Source organism: Semicossyphus pulcher, unplaced genomic scaffold (genome assembly GCF_022749685.1).
Source record: "Semicossyphus pulcher isolate SPU_LCO1_2020_fin unplaced genomic scaffold, fSemPul1.0.p SCAF_22, whole genome shotgun sequence".
NCBI classification, from domain to species: Eukaryota; Metazoa; Chordata; class Actinopteri; order Labriformes; family Labridae; genus Semicossyphus; species Semicossyphus pulcher.
The window spans coordinates 8,802,003-8,822,175 of record NW_027211696.1 but is presented as its reverse complement, the minus strand read 5'-3'; the positions used below and the strand labels follow the sequence as shown (position 1 = coordinate 8,822,175).

General features: G+C 41.2%; 1 protein-coding gene across 1 annotated transcript; it reads right to left on the bottom strand.

Annotated features, from left to right (window-relative positions):
- Window positions 1–4,188: 4,188 nt before the first annotated feature.
- glis3 (GLIS family zinc finger 3) lies at window positions 4,189–19,709 on the bottom strand. The gene is made up of 10 exons (XM_069673823.1): window positions 19,361–19,709; window positions 18,760–18,922; window positions 17,572–18,679; window positions 11,606–11,767; window positions 11,394–11,504; window positions 8,337–8,478; window positions 8,144–8,216; window positions 5,091–5,248; window positions 4,424–4,597; window positions 4,189–4,310 (listed from the first exon to the last, which is right to left on the bottom strand). The coding sequence occupies exons 1-10, from the start codon at window positions 19,707–19,709 to the stop codon at window positions 4,189–4,191; spliced, it is 2,562 nt and encodes an 853-aa protein (XP_069529924.1).
- Between the last annotated feature and the right edge of the window lie 464 nt (window positions 19,710–20,173).

Here is a 20,173-nt window from a genome sequence, read left to right as displayed (position 1 = left end):
TAACCTTGACCCAAAACCTTCATTATGTGGTAATAATTTCTGTATTATTTTATTTTCATACTCTTGTAATTATGATAGGGCCTACGTAGTACAGATGATGATTCATGGTGATATGATTTTCTGCTGCCACAATAGGCCTATATGCTCATATTGTAAGCTTCTGATGACTGGTTTATTTTTAGCAACATCTGGGTGTTGCCTTTTCTTTTGTCTTTCTCCATTCAAATGAACAATTTGTTTTGCCACAATGTGTTTCTTTTGAAACTCAATGTTTAAAGTCTTAGATCAGGCACCATTCTCAGATTCTACTGCTGCAGACTGCATGATAAAAGTGAAGGATTTACTTCTTTCTCTGCTTTTGCTGGAAGAGAAACAGCATCAGTTCAAAGAATAATGGAGTAAAACTCAAATCAATTAAAATTCATCATGACTGAATAATTGCCTGTCATTGACCTCTTGACGCCCCAGCGTTAGTTTGAATCTGTCTGTCCTACTTTTTATTGGAAAGTTAACCCCTCCTAGTGAATGCGTGTTTCTACCTGACTATCAAACGTCATCATTGACGGTCTTACTGTTTGATTTGTCAGTTATTGAAGTTGTACAAGAGCCCCATATTTGTAGAAAACAGTTGAAAAAACTTTGAAATGACTAAATCTAACATAGAACTAAAGGCTTAAAAAGTATGTTTAAAATCATGCTGTTCTTTCCAATTAGTAAGACAAAACAAACAAGGCCAGCATTGTTAAGAGGCTTCCTACTGTCTACAAAGCTTAACCAACCACCTGTGTCCACCGCACGGCACTTTTTTTTAATTTTTTGGTTAGCAGAAATAAACAGATGCTTTTTGGAAAAGCTGTTGTTGTTGCTAAGCAACTACTGAAACCCCCATCTGAAGCATGACACTCTTTTGCTAAAAGAATTATTTTTCAAGTAATACAGTTTGTCCTTTCAATTTCAGACAAGATACACTGCTGCGAAGACTGGTGCATGCTTCTTCATGTACTACGTACTATTTCAGGTGTACTAAGCAGCAGCGGTCGCTAATTATATCTTTGATTTACGTTAGCTTCTTGCCTCCAGATATTCAGAGCATTAAGTTATTTATTGCTCACACAAAGTAGTTCTTCTATTTAGACTTTCAACTTAGTCACACTTTGCTGAAGACAAATAGTGATACTGACTGTATAGTTAAAAGAGTATATATTAGCCTGAGTGTATGAGGTTTGTTGTGTACAAGCTGCTGTGTGTCAACAAAAGCTTCTATTGAGAAACTATCAACACTGACTGTTTCTTACTTTATTTTTCAGAGCAGCAAAGATATCAGTTTTTTATTGTCCGGAAAAACAGAGAACCTTGAGGTGCTGAAACCTTGGAAAGGATCTGAGCTTAAACAAAAATTGCCACCATAAACTGATTCATAAAATAGTTCGACATATCTTTATATAACTCAGTGACGCAAAGTACGACAAAAGACAACAAACAAGGGTACAAACGATTTACTTCTTTTTCTCGATCCATTCCAAATATTTAGAAAAGTGGCGGCACTATAGCAGTGTTTTTGCATATTTTATTCCATTCACTACAAATCATTTACAGTTTATTTTACAATCCTGCTTATCGTTTTTCACTGCTTTGACAAATTTGTGATCATCTTGTCTGCTTTCTTACATAACGCTGTGTTACTGTTGCACGGTTAAGCAGTTCAAAGTGCAAATCTGATTGAAAATTGTGCACTGCTTTAAAAAGCAACAGCAACAGCAACAAAACTGGAAATACAAAAGCAGCTATAATCAGTGGGAAAGTTGACCTGTCCCGAGCACGTTTTAGGAAAATAGGTACAAGAAATGTACGACAGCATGCCGTGCCGTCAGAAAGGGTGAAATGCAATGTGAAGTGCAAGTAATTTGCAGTTAACAAGCTAAATCATGCTAAATTACTCGTCTGATAATCGACACAAATCCACCTCATGATCAAGGCACAGGAGCACCCACAGCACATGACTAAATCAGACAACAGGTTACGTCTATGAACATTACTGCGAAATGATAAGGCTGTCTTGTTTCTATAGTTACAAAGGAATGGTTCTAAGAAAAACCTTAATAAATGATCCCCTGCATACTTCGCTTTGATTGCAGTGTTGGGTGTTGTGCAAAACGTCACGAGAAACTACTTGAAGTGCTTAACTACATGTTTTACACGAGCAGTATAAAAACAAGAAAGTAAACAATAAATGCCGTCACTGTACATTGATTACGGAGGCAGAGGACAGAGGGTTGACTCACATAGCACATTTAAATTGATTCAGTTAAAGAAAGAGAGAAATAATGTTGAGAATTGGAGTCGATTCATTTGATGTCAGTCAAGGTTGCAGCATCTAAAGAAGCATTTCCACTGCAGGAACTTTCCCCAGGAGCTAAAGAATTTTGGAGGTACTGCAGGGACCAGGATCCGAGTGCACCAGCGGGGCGTACGCCTGGTCGTAACCTTACGTCAGTCAGGCTTGGAGCACTCGGTGTAAATTCCAATCAAGAGGTCGGTCGTAAGCTATGTCAGAGTCTTAATACTAGTACACTGCACACTGCCCAGGCAAACGCCAGTCTGTGTTTGTCGGATGGAGTTGCTCGAGTTTGACGCGTCCACGTGGGTTTGGTGGAGTCGTGGAAAGTCGGACCAATGTGTGCTTTTTCCCAACAAACTGCAACATTCTGAGAGTGTGTTCCCTTGACAACTAGCCTATACTTGCGTACGGAACATCATTATGCACGACTTTTTTATTCTAATGTGGGTTAACTATCTGTTCGTTAAGCACTCGCTTTAGTTTAGGTTTTATAAAAAAGGCAACACAAGTCTGTCCTGTCAGCTGATGCCTGGGCAGTGTGGAGCGGGCAGTTGGTTTTCGGAACATTCTAAAGGCTGCAACCAGCAACTGCCAACTTTAGAATGTTGTAGAATGTTAGAATGTTGAACGTTCGCAACGCGACAAAACAGTTTTAGAATGTTGCAGAGAAAATTGCAGCGGTGTGAACTGGTTTGTTGCAGAGCGTCTGAAGCCGTTGCCTGGAGTTTCAGAAGATTTGACTTGTCAAATCTCCAAATGCAGTTTTAGAACGGAATGATGTAGCTTATTCACTTCAGCCAATCAGGAGACAGCATAAATTGGTGTAGACAGCCTGTCTCTGGTGCCAAAGGCGGCTCCAGATCCTCTTTTTCCTAACTCTCCATCTTCGCCCTTCGCCTGTCATCCATTTCTTTTTATAGCGCTAACAGAGATCCAGCTAGATAATTCATGTAACCCAGGCCTAATACTAACGTTATAGTATTAACTAATGTTATAGTATTAATGCAGAAGTAAAGGGGTAAGTCAGTGCGTCGTTGCTATGGAGACGGTTAGCTGCGTCTGTGCGCGTTGCGTTGCTTTGATGTGAACGGCCCAGTTTTAGAACATTTACGATCAGATGACGAGGGATTCTTTTGGCAGTTGCATCCGGTCTCGTTGCAAATCATTGATCTAAACTGGCCTTTACACCTCTAAACGTCCCTGTTGCTCTGGGTAATTCGAAGCTTAATCCAAAAGGCAACTGGACTTGGTTAATGTTCTTGTCAGTTAAGAACTGAAAGAGCCTTTCGGATGAGAGGTCAAACGTCTTCAAGAACCTCAACCAGGTCCAGTTGCCTTTTGGATTAAGCTTCGAATTACCATGACCTGGATGACTGAGAACCTTCACAGACATATTTCCCTGGGTAGTACTTTTTGCAAGTACAGGGACATTGGGGGGGATTTCTGATTGGTCGAGATCAGCAGTCAATTTCACCATTATTATCCAGGAAGCTCAGTAAATAATACAGGAGTGCATTAGATTCAATTAGAAAAGGTCTTAATGCAGAATTGCAGGTGATTTTTAAATAAGTTAAAAAAGGGTTATGCGGTTGTGACAATTTTTATGGATAAAGATGGCATGGGTGGAACCTACTCTTCCCGGGTCTTTAAACCTCAGCGGAAACGCAGACAACAACAGACCAGAGGAACCTTATTAAAAAAGCTCAGGGGACTAAAAGTTCTGGTCTCTTTTGGTGGAAACACAGCTTTAGATTATTTAAGCATTCTTTTACATAAAAGTGTTCTCCCTATTTACCAACTGACAACATTTTAAGCAGTGCAAAGGAACACAACCCCACAATTAAATAATATCATCCCTCTGTATATATGCAGGAGACCTGACTTGTGCAGTGGTCCACCAAACTGAAGAAATCCCCTCCTTGCACTCCTTGATCAGGAGCTACATCCTGCGCGTCGCTGTGGACTTCAAATCCTGCAGATGCACACGCAAAACACAAACACACACATTTATATGAATATGCAAAGCAAGAGTTATGAAATCCAATTGCAGTAAAAAGCTCATCCTGGAGCAATTTTTTTCATTACCTGTATGACAGGAAAGAGCTGTTTGTAAAGAGGCCACCCCATTGGGATTATTGACTGCTGGAGCGAGGCTGTCACCAAAGGCATCATCTTGCATCAGGTGACTCGAGGTTGTCTGTGCTGTGATCCCGGCATATTGTGGAGATGAATATAGCATCTTCATCCGCCCAGTGAGCTCTAAAGGATAAATGAGAGAGCCTCTTTTTTTTATCCCTATTGAAAAGAAATTCAATTAGAGTCTAAAGCTTCTCTCCTTAGATTATACAGTCCAGTAAAAAGCAGCATTCAGCCTCAAAAATGAAACTAATGTGCATTTCTGCCTTTAAAACCCCCGTCTTTATCTTAGCAGTTTAAGCTAAATAGCGTGTTCGTGAACACCTTGTCAACATCAATGCGGCTGTCAACTCCGAGGGGAAAAGAGGTGATTTCTATTTAAAGGCACATAGAGTGGAGCTGTGTGATTCTGTCTAACCAGAAAATCACCAGCCACCTGCCACACATCATTAAGATATATTGCATGTGTGAAAATCTGTTCAAACAGATTGTTAAACCTCTGAGACCTTTGCTTATGTTTGCTTTAAGACTGCACTTTAAACCTCTGAATAGTAAACCTGTATTTGCATGTATTTGAAAAGCCTTAAGAATACACTGGTGATAAATCTGTGAGTACCTGGGTTGTGATCTGCGAGATCAGGAGGCTGCCTGCCGTGCTTCAGATCGCAGTTGTTCTGCAGGGATGTCCCGGTGGGAGGATGGGGGAGGCAGGTGGAAGAGCAAGACCCGCACTGGTCCCCGGGGAAGAGCTGGTGAGGGGAAGGATCAACACACCTGAAATATTTCAGACTGCATTAAATAATCAGTTTGTAGGATTAAGAAAAGCAACAATACATGTGTGGAGCTGTAGACAGTTCAGATGCACTCTCATGAAGTTATTATTTCAAAATAATAGCTATGCAACTAAGAATATAGAGCATTTAATTTGATGTAAAGTGTATCTACTTTTTTAAATCTAGAAAATATTTCTTATTGAGAAGGTTTGCCTACTGATTGGAATTAATGATTGCTGTATACTAGGATACCATACTATAATTAAGCAATATGACACAAGAGGGAGTGACGTTATACTGAATATCAGCACTGCTGTGATTTGGTCAAATAGAAGTAAAAAACAACAGATTATCATTTTTTGCTCCACCAACTCAAATAGTTACTGGACTTTTGTTGCCAAGCAACCCAAACATTCTCCTGCACTCTGTGTCTGAAAGTTACCACAGAGCAGCTACTTTGTACATTTATCCGTTTGTTTTAATTTATCAAGCAACCAGTGAAATAAGAGTCTGCTGTGTGATTCAGAGGTACCAGCTTGATTAACGTAGACATACATGGTCTGCTGTAATGTTAATTAACAGTATTCAGAACACCTGGCTGAGGCGGAGTGATACAGCGTGAAAAGTCCCAGTGGTGTTGTACTCTATATCAGCACTTATGGAAAGGCTCTTGACCAATCAGATTACTTGGTCGGAACTAACTGTTGTACAATTCAAATATTCTACAGGTAAACTACAGTACATCAGAGAGTTGTATTTTTCTTCTTTCTTCTTAAGTAATCACCAATAGAGGCTATCATACTCTCTTTTTAAATACCTTACTGTAGTTATCAAGCGTTCTTTTGCGATTGCTTTAGTAGCACTAGAGGCTTTCCACGGGCAATTTATGGTACATTTGTTCCTTCATTACATGGATAATGGATAAAAACTCCTCCTCCAGACTTTGTTATGAGTGTAATCAGCTTAAATAGGAAGCATGTTACGTTTCATTTCTCTGAGTCTGGCCTGCATAGAAGTACAACAATTCAGTAAATGTTTACCGAAATTTTACACCTTTGTTGCTAATTGCTACAACATTAAAGATTGTACTTTCAGCTTTAATTAACCCATTGTGAAATAAAAAGGATCACACAACTTAACTTAAATATTGTTCAGTGGTCATGGCAGCCTACTCCCCTGCTGTTAGGTTTGGCCATGAAACATGTTTGCAGGGATTATTGAAGGAGCCAGAGTTTGCTGACAATATACGCGCGCTGAATGGGAACCCAAAGGAATCCCACCAGAGTGTAGGCTACGGAAAATGGCAACAAGGATTTCACAATCGATTTAACATCTAAAAAAGTAATTACAGCGTCTCTCTTCTCCCGCTGGACCTTAAATGGTATTTTTTAGATTTTATGATTCACTTATTGAATTCCTCAGCCGCTCTTGTCGGTGGCTATAGCATCCATTAATACCAGTGGTCGAGACCAATGAGGCAAGGCGAGGTCTGCTTTCACAGGCCAATTGTCTACCCAGAATCCTGCAGTGAATGCTTTGGCCTACCGCTGATACGAGAACAATCAAAGCCTGTGAGGAGCCATGAGCATCTGGCTGCTCAGAATGACAGAAATACTCTATCACATGCTTTGAAGTGTATAGATGAAGGGATGCTTTCCTACGGGTTGACCGGGGAAATGTGTCGCTAGCCATCCCCGACCTGTACAGCTTCTTGCTAGCAATAGCATCCAACCACCCACACACACCAAAAACAAAAAAAACAACCCTTTAGACTCCTTTAACAGGGTACAAACCAGCGCTTTCTTCTAAACTGATTATTCTAATTATGAGCTTATAGACTCAAAGCCATGACAACCAATGTTTAAGTTGATTGATTCAAATCATCAAAAGGGAGAAAAAAGATTCGTGAAGCATTTAAAACAGGCTTTGTTAGAGCGCTAACTGAGCCAATGGGATCACAAAATGAAAAGAAATTACTAGTTGGCTTGCTGAGTTAAGCAAACGGTTCCAACTATTGACTCCTATCCAACATATTCACATGGCAGCCATTTTCCTCCAACATTACACGCGGGGTTGGGATTTTAAATCCTGTTGCCACTGTATTCTAGATTGTGAGTTATGTAAATGTCGGACAATTATTATCATTTCACTGCTTCCAGGTTGAGCTACAAGCAAAGTCTTTAAAGTTAAACAACATATTTGATAACCAGTTAGCTAACGTTAGACAGCTACAGCTAATGTTAGCATTCAATAACTTCCTAGCTAACATTACGATAGCTAAGAATTGACGGCTTTCCTATTTAGTATCCTGTAACAACTACCAAACAGTGATGTTAGCTTTCAACCACTTCCTAGCTAACAGTAATATTAGCTAGTAATTGGCTGAGTGCTAACGTTAGCTGTTATCAGACCCTAGCTAATTGGCTATCAAATATGGTGTGTTAACATAGAATCGGGCTTAATTCCTGCCAGATTTTCACTGTTCATCGTAATTTGTGTTGCTGATCAATTTGGAAGCTGTGAAATTATAAAGATTTGTAGCGTACCATAAATATAAGCGACTTACAAACTGAAATACAGCAGCATAACCTTAGCATGACATCAGAGGAAAATGGCCCCTGTGTGGTCAATATTGTTGAAAAGTGAACATTCCAAAGTAGTTCAAAAACATTTAAATCAATAGGGTTCAGAATGTGAACCTTAACACATTATATATTTATATTACAGAAAAGAGCATTTTAGAGGGTTTTTCAACACATTATATGCAAAAAATAAAAAAGACAGTAAAATAGTCTAAGTCATTTGTTAAGGGATTCTCTGACTTCGAATTTTTTCTAATAATTTAAAATATAAATCAGAGCGACCTAACACAACAACAAACAAAAATCCTCAGTACCTGTAATTATCTTGTAAGGAGCATAACAGGGCCAGGTGAGGGTTGCTGGAGGAGTCTTGTCCCTGTGGAGCAGCTGGGGAACAATAATGACAGACACTTCAGGGCTGGCCACTACAGGGTAAATCTAAACCTATTATATAAGTATCTAGTTTTATTATATATTTTAATGCAAAGAGCAAGGGCTTATACATACCAGAGAAAGACTCGTGGGATGCACCAGGGGAAGAGTTCATGCTGTTGTCTATCCTTGCCGGAGGTGAAAGGCTCGGTTGTAGCGCGTGGATGGTTAAACAGTCCGACAGTGTGTCCTGGGTCACACCAGCCGAGGATTTCATCTGGAGAAATGGAAAATTACATAAACAGAAATGGGATTCTGGCCAAATACTCTTTAAATACTGTGGTTTTATAATGCTAATACAGTCTACAATATTACTTCTTTTACTCATTTATGGTGCTTTGTTTTGGTGCACTAAACCTTTTTCTGTTGTGTTGATTTTTCTAGACTTTTCCAGATATTTACAAAAACACATTCTCAGGTTACATCTGACTTTATAACACTTGAGAATCATTATTTCCTCTGGCAGGTTACCATTTGTACTTCTTGTTTTCTAAATAGCTTCATCATTGGAGCTGACCATCAAAATAAAAGTCTCTTTTTATTAGCCGGGGCTAGGAATTAATCTTAATTTATTTAAAAACTACAAAAGGTGTCTTAGATGGAAATCTGGACGAACACTTTGCTGCATAGCTTTGTCTCTCTCTCTATATATCTTTAGTTCCACTGCCTTCTATCAAAGTCAGTGTTGTGACCAAGTCATCTTTGCTCAAGTCCCAAGTAAGTCTCAAGTAATTTGATCCAAGTCTCAAGCAAGTCTCGAGTCATTTTTTCTTGGGTAAGTCCAGTCATATCACAGGTTATGTCATGTCAAGTCGAGTCCTTAGTAGAGGCAAGTCATGTCCCGAGTCAAGTCACATTTTTTCCACCCAAGATACAGCACTCTTACCTGTAGTATCCGGTCAAGACAAAAGACAAGGTGTTGGTAGCCCGTCTAATAATTATGTTACTGGCCAATTTATATCAGCCATGATGATGGTCTGGTCTGAGATCGTATTGAGTAGTAACGAGTACGACTGATGAGGCTTCTCTTTGGTGAAAAAACATAAGGTAGCGGGGGTCTTTTTGATGTTGCTTGTTGCCATAGCGAGGAGTTTGACTGACGGCCAGTCATCCAATCATGACAATCACATACCGGGGAGCTCTTTGAGTCATCCAATCATGATTCCCAGTTTGCGCTGCATACACACTTGATAGACAGAAACTTTGAATTATATAAATTTATATATTTAACAGCTAACATTCAATCTTATGAACACACTCATGTCACCCAAGTCATCATGCCTCAAGTCATTAACTTGCAGAAGAAGAAGAAGAAGAAGAAGAAAATCACAATTTAAAATTGTAAATATTTCTGAGGAAGTCATATTTATGGTTCTTTGTGCTCAAGTTTAAAGGTTTATTCGTTACAATTTCACTTGTGGTTGATTTAGTGACTCCTGTGGTTACTGTTGATGCTAAGAGAATCTTATTAATACACTTTAACATTAATAATATGTTTGTAATAAGTCCCATTCTCATTAGAAAAATGAAAGAATTCAAACGAAATGGTGGACTTTTATGCGGCCGAGGAACAAACGTTTCAACTCAAATCGCAAATAGCTAGTGTCACACGTTTATAAAAAACAAAAGGGCTCTTGAGACAAATTAACTTTAAAATAATAGGTTAAATTACTTGACGTTAGTTATGCTAGCCAGTTAGCCCGCTAGCTACCTGTTGCTAGGCGACAGGAGCAGCATTTGGTGAGGCATGGGTAACAGCTGGTGACGCAAACAGGAAATACTCCATAGACCAGACCGTCTCATTTGAGTTTTGGCTTTAACAGTCTACACAGGCTACGAACAGCTTTTAACAGAGCATCATCCGTGGACCGCCTCCTTCGAAGGCTGCAGCCCCTGGATTGGGACACAGCTTCATATCAATGTAAACAAAGGCAGCATGCAGTTAATCGCTTTGTCTGAGACCTACCCCCCACCAGCAGTTTCAGGCATTAAAAATAACTATATATAAATAATCAATCTTGTCGCTGATGGTCTGGTTTGCTTTTGTAGGTCAAATAGAGTCATCAGAATTAATTTCAGTCTGTTTCAGCAAAAAACTCCTCACAGGAGCTTTAATAGCAATGTCCAGTATCTGAATCTCTTTGCATGTGCATGTAATTTCTATCCATCACAGGAATGGCGAACTCCACCACTGACAGAGAGGTAACTAATCAGTGTAATTACATTTAATGACTATAGAAGAATAAAATGAAAAACCATAAATAGTATCAAACATTGAGTTTGTCATTTAAGACAAGAAACCACAGTTGGATGCTTGTGTGGGTGGGTTGTTATAGTTTATAATATCTGATTCTGCAGTGGTCGTGGATAGGCGTATATATAATGTGCGCTGTATCTGGAAATCAAATCACATTTATTTGAGTTAAATGAAAGAAGTTGTGCATGTGGGAGACTTTGCAAAATGACACTTTTTTTAGCAACTACCCACTGTCTTTGTCTGTATCTATGGTGACATCACCTCAGTGAGAGCTAAAGATCATACATCTCAAACACACATGCAAAAAATCTTAGCGGCTACACTGCAGTGCCATGATGTGAACATTTGATCTGGAGTCTCCTTAAGTGGAAATACAGGTGGTTTAAAAGAGGAAAGATATGACAAACAATGTAATCATGTGTATTCTTGTATAATCTAGCTCTGTTTGACAAGCCACCTGTGTGATCTTACTGCACACACGCCTGGATGTAAGTTAAAGTGAATTACATCTTCTTCTTGAAGAGTGAAGTTGCAGAGTGGGATGGAACATTATAGAGAGAATATAGATAGCAGATACGGTTAGCCAATTAGAGCCAATTAAAGAACAATGATGGACATATTTAAGAGTTGTTAATGCAGCTTTTCTTTTTTATAGGTGTAAAGTTGAGGAAGCGATGTCAACATACGATCATCACTAATGAATTTCAACCACCTGGAGCATGCTAATGTCTATTCTTTTAATATCAGTCAACTAAATTCTGCAGACATTAGCACGTTGGCTGAGTTCCCCTTTATTTCTAAAAAGAATTGTAGTAGTTCTGAGAGAGGAAAAGCTGTAAGAATAATGGTGGAGTTACAGCATGCACTGTATGTACCTTCTTCCGTAATTGTCGTTCTTTAGTTGAGTGCGATTTCACGTGTTTCCTCAAGGAGCTGGGATCAGTGTAACGCTTTTCACAGCCGGGCACCTGACACGTATACGGCTTCTGCACAACCACACACAAAGGCAAAGACGCACGTGCACATTTAAATACCATGCATACTGTATTTTTGTGTGTGTGTGTGTGTGTGTGAGGCTTCCACTTACTGTTTCCAGGTGTGTCCGCTGGTGTTTGGCTCTGTCGCTCGAGTTGCTGAAGGCCTTGTGACATCCAGGGTGCTGACACAGGTACGGTTTCTCCCCCGTGTGGCTGCGCAGGTGGATCTTCAGGTTTTCTAGCCGGGAGAAAGCCTTCTTGCAGCCCTCGAACTGTAACCGCATACAAACATGGGGAAAGAAGAGGTCCATTGCAATTAGCAGTATTTCTACTTCATGCATTTAAAAGACGCTTGCGGGGTCAGTCATTTGAGGTCCTTTTTTTGGCTGCGGGCTCCGTCTAGTACAACAGACAATACAAGCGTCTCCAACCTGATGTTGCACCAGGGGCTATGAGCTTGTGAGCTGTCAACTGCAGACAAAGGCTCGCTGACCTCAGTGTGTGGGAGGGAGAGAAAGAGGAAAGTATATAAAAAACCCTTTTAAATTTAATAACTTACTCTCATTTAGTCTCACTCAAGTTAGCCCTGAGCGCTCACTGCTACATTAGGTTAGTGGTTGACAGGCAAGTAGGAAAAAGCTAAGGGGGCTAAATGTTTGGGAAAGACAATGCAAAGGTTTGTGTCATCTATTCACAGCTGGAACTCCCTGCATGTTTTTTTCTCACCTATTTTCTTTTTCTTCTGGTGTTTTATGCACTTCTATTACTATGAACTGTTGTCACATTGATAATGGGATCTTAAAATGGTTTAACTATTTAGAAATATGAGCCTTTGTGCTGTCAAAAAGAGCATACTTTAAATGAACCAAGAATTCATCTTCAGGTGATCCTCAAGGATTAGTGATGGGGTTTCCATTTGCACAATTCAGTTTAAAACCTTCCTTAAAAACATTCCAATTATTAAACCCAAATGTGATGGTTGTGTGTGTCACCAGCAGGGGTCAGTGTTTAAACACACATCACTGCCTTGCCATTTGTGTTTTCAGCCCTTCACTTTGCATCACCTTGACAGCAGTCAGGAGCCATCAATTACAGTAAAAAAAGAAGGTCACTTACAGAAGACTATTCTTTAGAAAACTCGAAGGCTACATTATACATGTTTAACAGCATCACACTTGAGGCTTTGCACTCGATTATGAGTCCAATACTAACACCACAGTAATCCAAACCAGACACAGCTCTTTTTGCAGTATCACGCAACCACAATGACCTCACTGCTGAAATATGTGAAACATCATTCAGTAAGGACAGGAATTTATTTCTCCCTCTTCCTGTTTGCAGGGGGTTAGGAATGTCCTTACTCAGCCTTATGCAGAAAACACTCAGACCATGTCCAGTTATGTTATTCTTACTTGTAAGACTAGATTCCTCGCATACCGATACGTCTCAGACACCACTGTGAACGTTTGTTTCTTGCCATTAATAGTTCACTAATAACATTCCTCTGGATTCCACATGGAAATACCTGCCTTTCTTTTTTAACAGCAGTTTCCTGATAATGATTATTCCCCAAAACTACAATCAGCCTATGATGATGAATATTCTTCACTTTTAGCAACATTTTTATGACACAGATCAATGTTTTTACACTTTAATTTTTGAATATTGTATTAATTGTGGGGGGTTTTTTCTGGAAATTTTATAAAAGCAAGATCGCTTGTATAATTACTGATAAATATGGCGTATTTATATAATATTTTATTAAAGCAAAAAGACTTAATTGGAAAGTAAAGAAGCAAAAAAGGAGAAAAGATGCTTCCCTGGGGCACTCTTTCCAATTTTGTTCGATTATGCTTATTGCTCCTAAATGTTCCCAACCTAAATATAGTTTGAAAAGAGAATCAACAGACTGCTTAGTTGGAGTACCAGAAGAAAAACAGCCCAGACAGAGATAAATAGTCCCTCCAAACCAAAGTGAACAGACAGGCGAGCACCAGCATAAAGCTGCTGCCAAGTCTCCAGGAGAAGCCAGGAGTGTGTAACTGTGTAACTCTCTCTTTCTCTCTCAGTCTGTCTCATGAAGCTCTCATAAAGCACCCAGGGCTTTTTACTTTGTCGCGAGGGACGTTTGGTCCGTGAAAAGAAAGCAGCATGGCTCCTCGGTGTAGATCAGTGTTACAGCCAGCGTCTGACAGGTCCTGGCAGGTACTCATGGCCTGGCTGAACAATGACAGCTGCAGCCTGTGCCAGCAGCGTCTGTGCAGTGCCCAGTCTCACTGCGAGGTCAGCTCACTCCGGACTCTAGTGGGGATATTTCTACCCTCTTTGCGCTTTTTCTTTCACCTGTTTCCTGATGCTGTATATTTTTAGCCTTTCATACCCTGTCTGCACTGATTTGTAGATTCCTGGAAAGGTGCAACATGAGGCTCAGAAAGTGGGGAAAATGCCTCCAATTTTATAGAAAACAAAATAAATGAGCCTTCAAATATTACAATTTAAGACTTTTGGCACAATAATTATAAATGTTACACTGTAACATGCTAAAAAAAATACCTGGAAATGTATTACAGGTACATAAGCATCATTTCCTGGTGCCAAAACAGAGTTCATTCACTCCTGTATCTGGCCTGCCTTATGTGACATTACAACCACTGGAATTACAATTTGCTCATCTATGGAAATTTAGTGGAGTAATTTTATGTGTATTTCAAATTCAGTAAAAATAACCAAATCTAAAAAACGCTTCTTTGGTTTTAAAGGGCCAGTTCGCCAATTTTCAACCTCAGTCCTATCATGCTATTATGCGGAGCTAACGCCATTATGGTAGAAAAAAATGGAAATGGAAATGGCCCTGGAAAACCTCCGCCAGACTATGTAAAACGCACCATCTGGCGGAGGCCAGGGAGCTCGCTGAACTACACATGTAAGATGCCGCCTCCGATGTCATGGCTCGTTCAAATCGTCAGGTTTGAAATGCAGACTGCAGACCCCAAAATTCTGTACCGCTCTGAGCCATTGCCTGCAGCGATCAATGTCCTTGACTGGAAAACAGTATTATTTCACTCCAGTGTCTCTCGCTGGGCCGTTCCTTTCAGAGAGAGGGGCGCAATGCACGCTGGGTGTTGTAGGAATGTAGAATGGGTGAAACCACAAGCTGCTTGTACAACTTTCTCCACAGCTATGGCGCCAATTTTAAATATTATTGCTTCTATGGATTACACAGAACACCAGCTTTGACTGACAGGGGCTTTTTCCAGGGGCGAACTGCTCCTTTAAGTATCGACAATTTCAGTGTTGAAGTGGTAAAGGAAACATGGACGCCACAATAAATAAGCTACTAAAACCAAAGACAAAGCCATTTTTCCATTACCTGCGGATCAATCAGCAATGACAGTAAAAAAAAATCTTGTTTGGCTTTCGAACACGTTCTTGGAAAAACCCCCATCTGTTTAAATCACACTGACAGATGCAAACACACTTGCAGGTCAAGGATATGCTCACAAACGGTTAAATCATCATTAAACAGATTGTGAGATGACAGGAACAAGCCTGGGCATGCCCTATATGTTCACTGTGTAACAAGAGCTACTGCATTGTTCTGCTGCCGGCTCGCACTTCATTTATCACGCTTCAGTTTATTCAACTGCCAATCAAAACCGGGTCCTACATCTTGGACCAGCGTATAATTTTAAATGATTAAAATACTTTCAGCCATCATAACTTGATTCCTGCTCTGAAGAAAATCCACAGAGCAGGAACGATAAATCTAGTGTGCTAGCTTTCTTCTGTACTCAGAATTAGCCTGTATGTTAATTACTGTAACAGAAACACCACTTTCAATCAATGTAGTTTTGGCAATGCTTTCTGAATACTTTCTATATTATTGAAAGATTTAATTAAACACAGACCTAGACAGAAACCGCAGCCCCATGGCAACACAGCGCGCTTCAGCTAATAGGTGAGTATTTTAGTACGAAAGGTCAACTGCAGGTATGCATGCGGTTAATAATTGACTTGTTGAAAGCAACGACATGAAGCGTGTTTGGCCTGGGGTTTGTCAATTTCAAAGTCTCAAGTATTTTCTCAGTGGGAGAAACAAAGCAGGGAGTTAAGGGTCACGTACAATCCATACATTATTTTGAGCCCTGCTAATGGCACCCGAGGTAGTAGTTTCCATCTGTCTGTCTGTAGGTTGTTCCATCACTTTGGTCCAATCTGAAATATATACACAACTATACACATGGTTGCAGTTATATTTGGTACAGTCATTTATAATCCCAATAGCATGAATCCCTCTGAATTATTTTACCCATTGGCTGTCCAACTAGAGCTAGCAGCAGGTTGACATTTTTGGCTTTAAGCGAATAATCTGAATAACTACAGGATAGATTAACTCAAAATTTGGTCCAGATTTCATTGGTGCCTAGACGATGAATCCCAATGACTTTGGTGATCCCATTACTTTTGCTCTAACACCAACAGTAGGCGGTGGTGCAGTGGTTAGCACTGTTGCCTCACAGTGAGAAGGTTTCTGGTTCAAAACCACCCCGTGCATGCGTGGGTTCCCTCCGGGTACTCCGGCTCCCTCCCACAGTCCAAAGATACGCTTGTTAGGTTCATTGGTGACTCTAAAGGTGTGAGTGTGAGCGTGAAAGATTGTCTGTCTCTATGTGTCAGCCCTGTGATTGACTGGCGATCAGTCCAGGATGTACCCCGCCTCTTGTCCACTGACAGCTGGGATAGGCTCCAGACCCCGTGACCCTGACCAGGATAAGCGGTACAGATAATGGATGGATGGATGGACCAACAGTAGGTCAAAGATTTCACCTCTTTCTGTGTTATATCTCAACATCAACTGTATAGATTGGTACAAAATTTGGTTATGAAAGCCCTGCTGCCCAAATAATGCATCCTACCAACTTTGTTCAGCTATCTAGCAACAGCTATCTATATCTCAACGGATAGCCATGAAATTTGGAATGAACAGTCCCTTCAAATGTATTGTTATTACTATGGTGGTCGCCTGTTTCTTTTATCTAATGTAACATTATTATTGTCCAATAATCAATAACCTGGTTGGTTTAATAGCAGCAAAGCTAATGCTGTTCCAGTCAGCCTCATCTAACATTTGGTTTAGTGCTGACTGATTTAAGATTAGCATGCTAACACAATAGCATGCTAATAAACTAGAACAAGTTGGTGAACATGGTTAACACTACACCTGCTCCTACCATTTGTATACTAGCATTGCTAATAGCATGCTAAACATTTAGCTAACCGAACTGCTGTGACACGGTTTAGCTGTCTTAGCTGTGAGTCTTCTTTCTACAGTCCAGACTCACCTCACATTTAAAACCATAACCATGCTAAAGGGCCGTTATTTGATTGCAACACATCTGTAAGAACTAGATCATCCATCTTGGACAAACAGAACTACTCATTCATCAATAATCAGGCTCGCTGACAAACACCAACTCTTTGGCCACAGACCTAAGAGAGCCAGACTGTGGGGCATCACCTTCCCAGAACCACGGCCAAGTTTGTCAGACGGTGGCCTGGCTAAACCCCCTCCTGCTGACGGACCCAGTAGCTGCTAGAGAGCCATGGTGCCAGGCCAGATCTAAAGTGCTAGGCATCCTTTGTGCTGATTTAATAACTACATAATTGAGTTAACTCCCATGTCAATTATCACAGAGCTTCGCTAATTACCCCAAGGCTAAATTAAAAGGAGAGAGAGACCATATTTTTGATCTAAACCTTGGCTGTAAACACAGAGCACATGAAGGCATTTGTCCTTAAAAGGTTTTTTTTATCTGCAGCCTGAGGCTCGAAGCTTTTCAAATAGATACTGTGGCTTTGAATGTAACACTGAGAATTGAACTCAGTGGGCCCCTGATATTCATCATGATCCTGCTTCGACTGCCTCAACTCAGCATTCTCTCAAATGTGTAAAAAAATATCCATTCGACTAAGAGGGAGATTGGTTTCTGTGTATTTCCAGAGAATCTTGTTTCTAAGAAAACTACGCAGAAAGTATGAATATAAAGTAACTGATTCTGTGATCTGCATGTTGTACCGTGCACTTGTTGGGTTTCTCCCCTGAGTGGACCCTCATGTGGATGAGAAGCTTGTATCGGGCGTTGAATGGCTTGAAGTTGCGTGGACAGCCCACCCAGTAGCACGTGAAGTCCTCTGCCTTCCTCTGGTCCACATGTAGCTTCTCTATGTGCCTCACCAGCTCCTCCTTTTGCTCGTACACTGCACTGCAGTTCAACCACCTGCAGCAGTGGGCCCCATAGTCCTCCAGCTCTCCTTCTTCCTCCTCCAGCATCGGGACCTGGGGTAAAAAGCTTACTCCGTGCCTTGGAGGAGCCATTGGAGCCTGTGCGAGAGGGTCTCTTATTTTTCCGTTACGTCTGGTGAGGTGGATGTGCTGGTGAGAGTGGTACGGTGGAGGAGGCCCCTGTGGAGTTGCAGCTTCTTGGATTGGCTGTAGCTCTAGAGATGGCAGCAGGTTGTTGCTGATTTGGCTGCAGCTCTCTGAAGTCTTCTCCACTGCCCCTCCTTCCTCTGGGAGGCACTGCTGCTCCACCACCATGTTAGCCATCTGGCTCTCAAGACCCCCTCCCTCTTCAAGCATCTGCATACGACCACCTTCTCCTTGTGGGGCCAGAGCCTGCGAGGAGCCTGGCAAGCTGCATGGATGAACCTGGGGGATGCAGCTGCCTCTCACACCCAGGAAGTGACCATAACCTTCATACAGGACGGGTGAGAGTGTGGGGTGGGAGGCAGCGGGAGAGCTCCGGGAGCCGTTGATATAAGCCACAAGAGAGGTAGGCGAGGTGCGTATGATGGAGTTGAAATCAATACCCATGACGTCCGACAAGGGCGACATGGAAAGAGCTCTCTTCTTCGCGCGGGACTGTCTGGGGCTTCCTGCTTCACACGCGAAGAGATACGAGGGCAGGGAGGCAGAGGTGCTGGTGCCACCTGACACGGTTGTGCCGGACATGGCCGTGCCAGGGGAAAGGCTGAGCTGCTCTCCTCCCTCGCTGGCTGGCGGTAGACTCACTGGAGGGAGCACACGGTAGCCATACGGCCAGTCATGTCTGCCACTAAACACCGACTGTGTTTCAAACAGACTGAGGGTGGTGGATGCCAGGGATTCTCTGGACAGTAAGGATCTGAAACACATGGCTGTTATTAGTATCTGTTTCAAAGTTAAGTGAGCACATTATTACATGTTGTTATAGATATTTCCCACCTGGCATCAGTGTGGGGAATCTGCACACCGTGTGGGTGTGATGGAGGATATGGTGCAGTATATCGCTGCCCTGTGACGAGACTTAATGGACTGCTGGTCACTGTAAGGTTAGCAGCAGCTGGCTGACCAAATACTTCGATAGTAGGCCCAGACACAGAGCAACCTGTTGGAAACAAGCCCAAACATTAAAGATCAGTTCTAACTGTTAACCTTAAACTCAAATGCATCATATATAGCGATCTTTGACTACAGTTTAAAGTACATTGTGAGTTTCAACTTGGGAAGGCTAGAGACACTTTCTGCTCTGTTAATCACTAATGAGCCTTTCACCTCCTCCCACTTTTGCTCTGTAGAAAATTTAGGGACAAGTTTTATGCTCGGTTAATTCTCAATAAATAAGATCAGGAGGTCTAGCAAGAAGAGTGTTTTGATTTGGGTAAGGTGGAGATTAATGCAACATCACTTTGTCCGTCGTATTATTTTATGGGCTCTCATGTCTCAGTTGAAATGTAGACAGGGTTTTCCGGGTGCGAGTGAAGTCACACTTGCATTTTGCTCACACATGCGTGGTTGATTTGATATGTTCAGCCTGTGTTTTTACCTCTGAAGCTGTTTTTAGAGGAGCACAGTCGTGTCTGTATGGCAGATGCCCCTGTTGTGTTTGGAGGATGATGAGGAGGCACTTGCTGTTGTGTCGACACACTCTGCACGTTTGGATGCTTCCCATTGATTAACACCTGTCTGCGGAGACTCAGGGATGGCAAAACAACATGGCCTCCGTCCTGTTTCCCAGAAGCAAAGGAGTGAACGGCCCTTTTTTTCACGCCCGAGGAGGGAGTAAAATTGTCCCTCTGGGGGGAAGACATGGGCATCCTGATGGACTGGGACTGGTGTCCTCTGATCATGCTCAGTGATGGGGACACCAGGAGCTGACAGCTCTGTCCACTCATGTCTGCAGCAGATTGAGCTGAGGCCCTGAGCTCATGAGGAAGTGGATTCAAGGAGTTGTAGTTTGTAAGATGAACCTTACTCAGGATTATGTCTTCAGATCAAACCTAGGAAACGATTAAAAAACAACAAAACATAAACACAGACCCAACATGGGATTAAAACAAAAGATCATATCAATAAGTTTATATTGGTGTTATTTGTAATGTATTATGGCCCCATTCATAATATATTAAATAGCATTCATAATGGTTTAGGACTAAATTCAAAAACACACATAAGGCTTTGCACTGTATCAACAATCCTAAAACATTATACTTTTAAGTGTCTTTTGGATGCTCTTAGGAAAACACTAGAGGTTGTCTGATGAGGGCCATGATAAATGATGACTTCCTTTACTTACTTACTAAGTTACTTACCTTGCAATATAGATTATTCTGAATGAAAACACATTACACTTATCACA

Bases quoted from the DNA above. Each gene is read 5' to 3' on its own strand.
- glis3 (XM_069673823.1), bottom strand. From the start codon at position 19,709: ATGAGTGGACAGAGCTGTCAGCTCCTGGTGTCCCCATCACTGAGCATG. The intron at 18,680-18,759 runs GTGGGAAATATC...CATGTGTTTCAG, and splicing joins ATTCCCCACACTGATGCCAG to ATCCTTACTGTCCAGAGAAT. The intron at 11,505-11,605 runs GTAAGTGGAAGC...GTGGTTGTGCAG, and splicing joins AGCGGACACACCTGGAAACA to AAGCCGTATACGTGTCAGGT.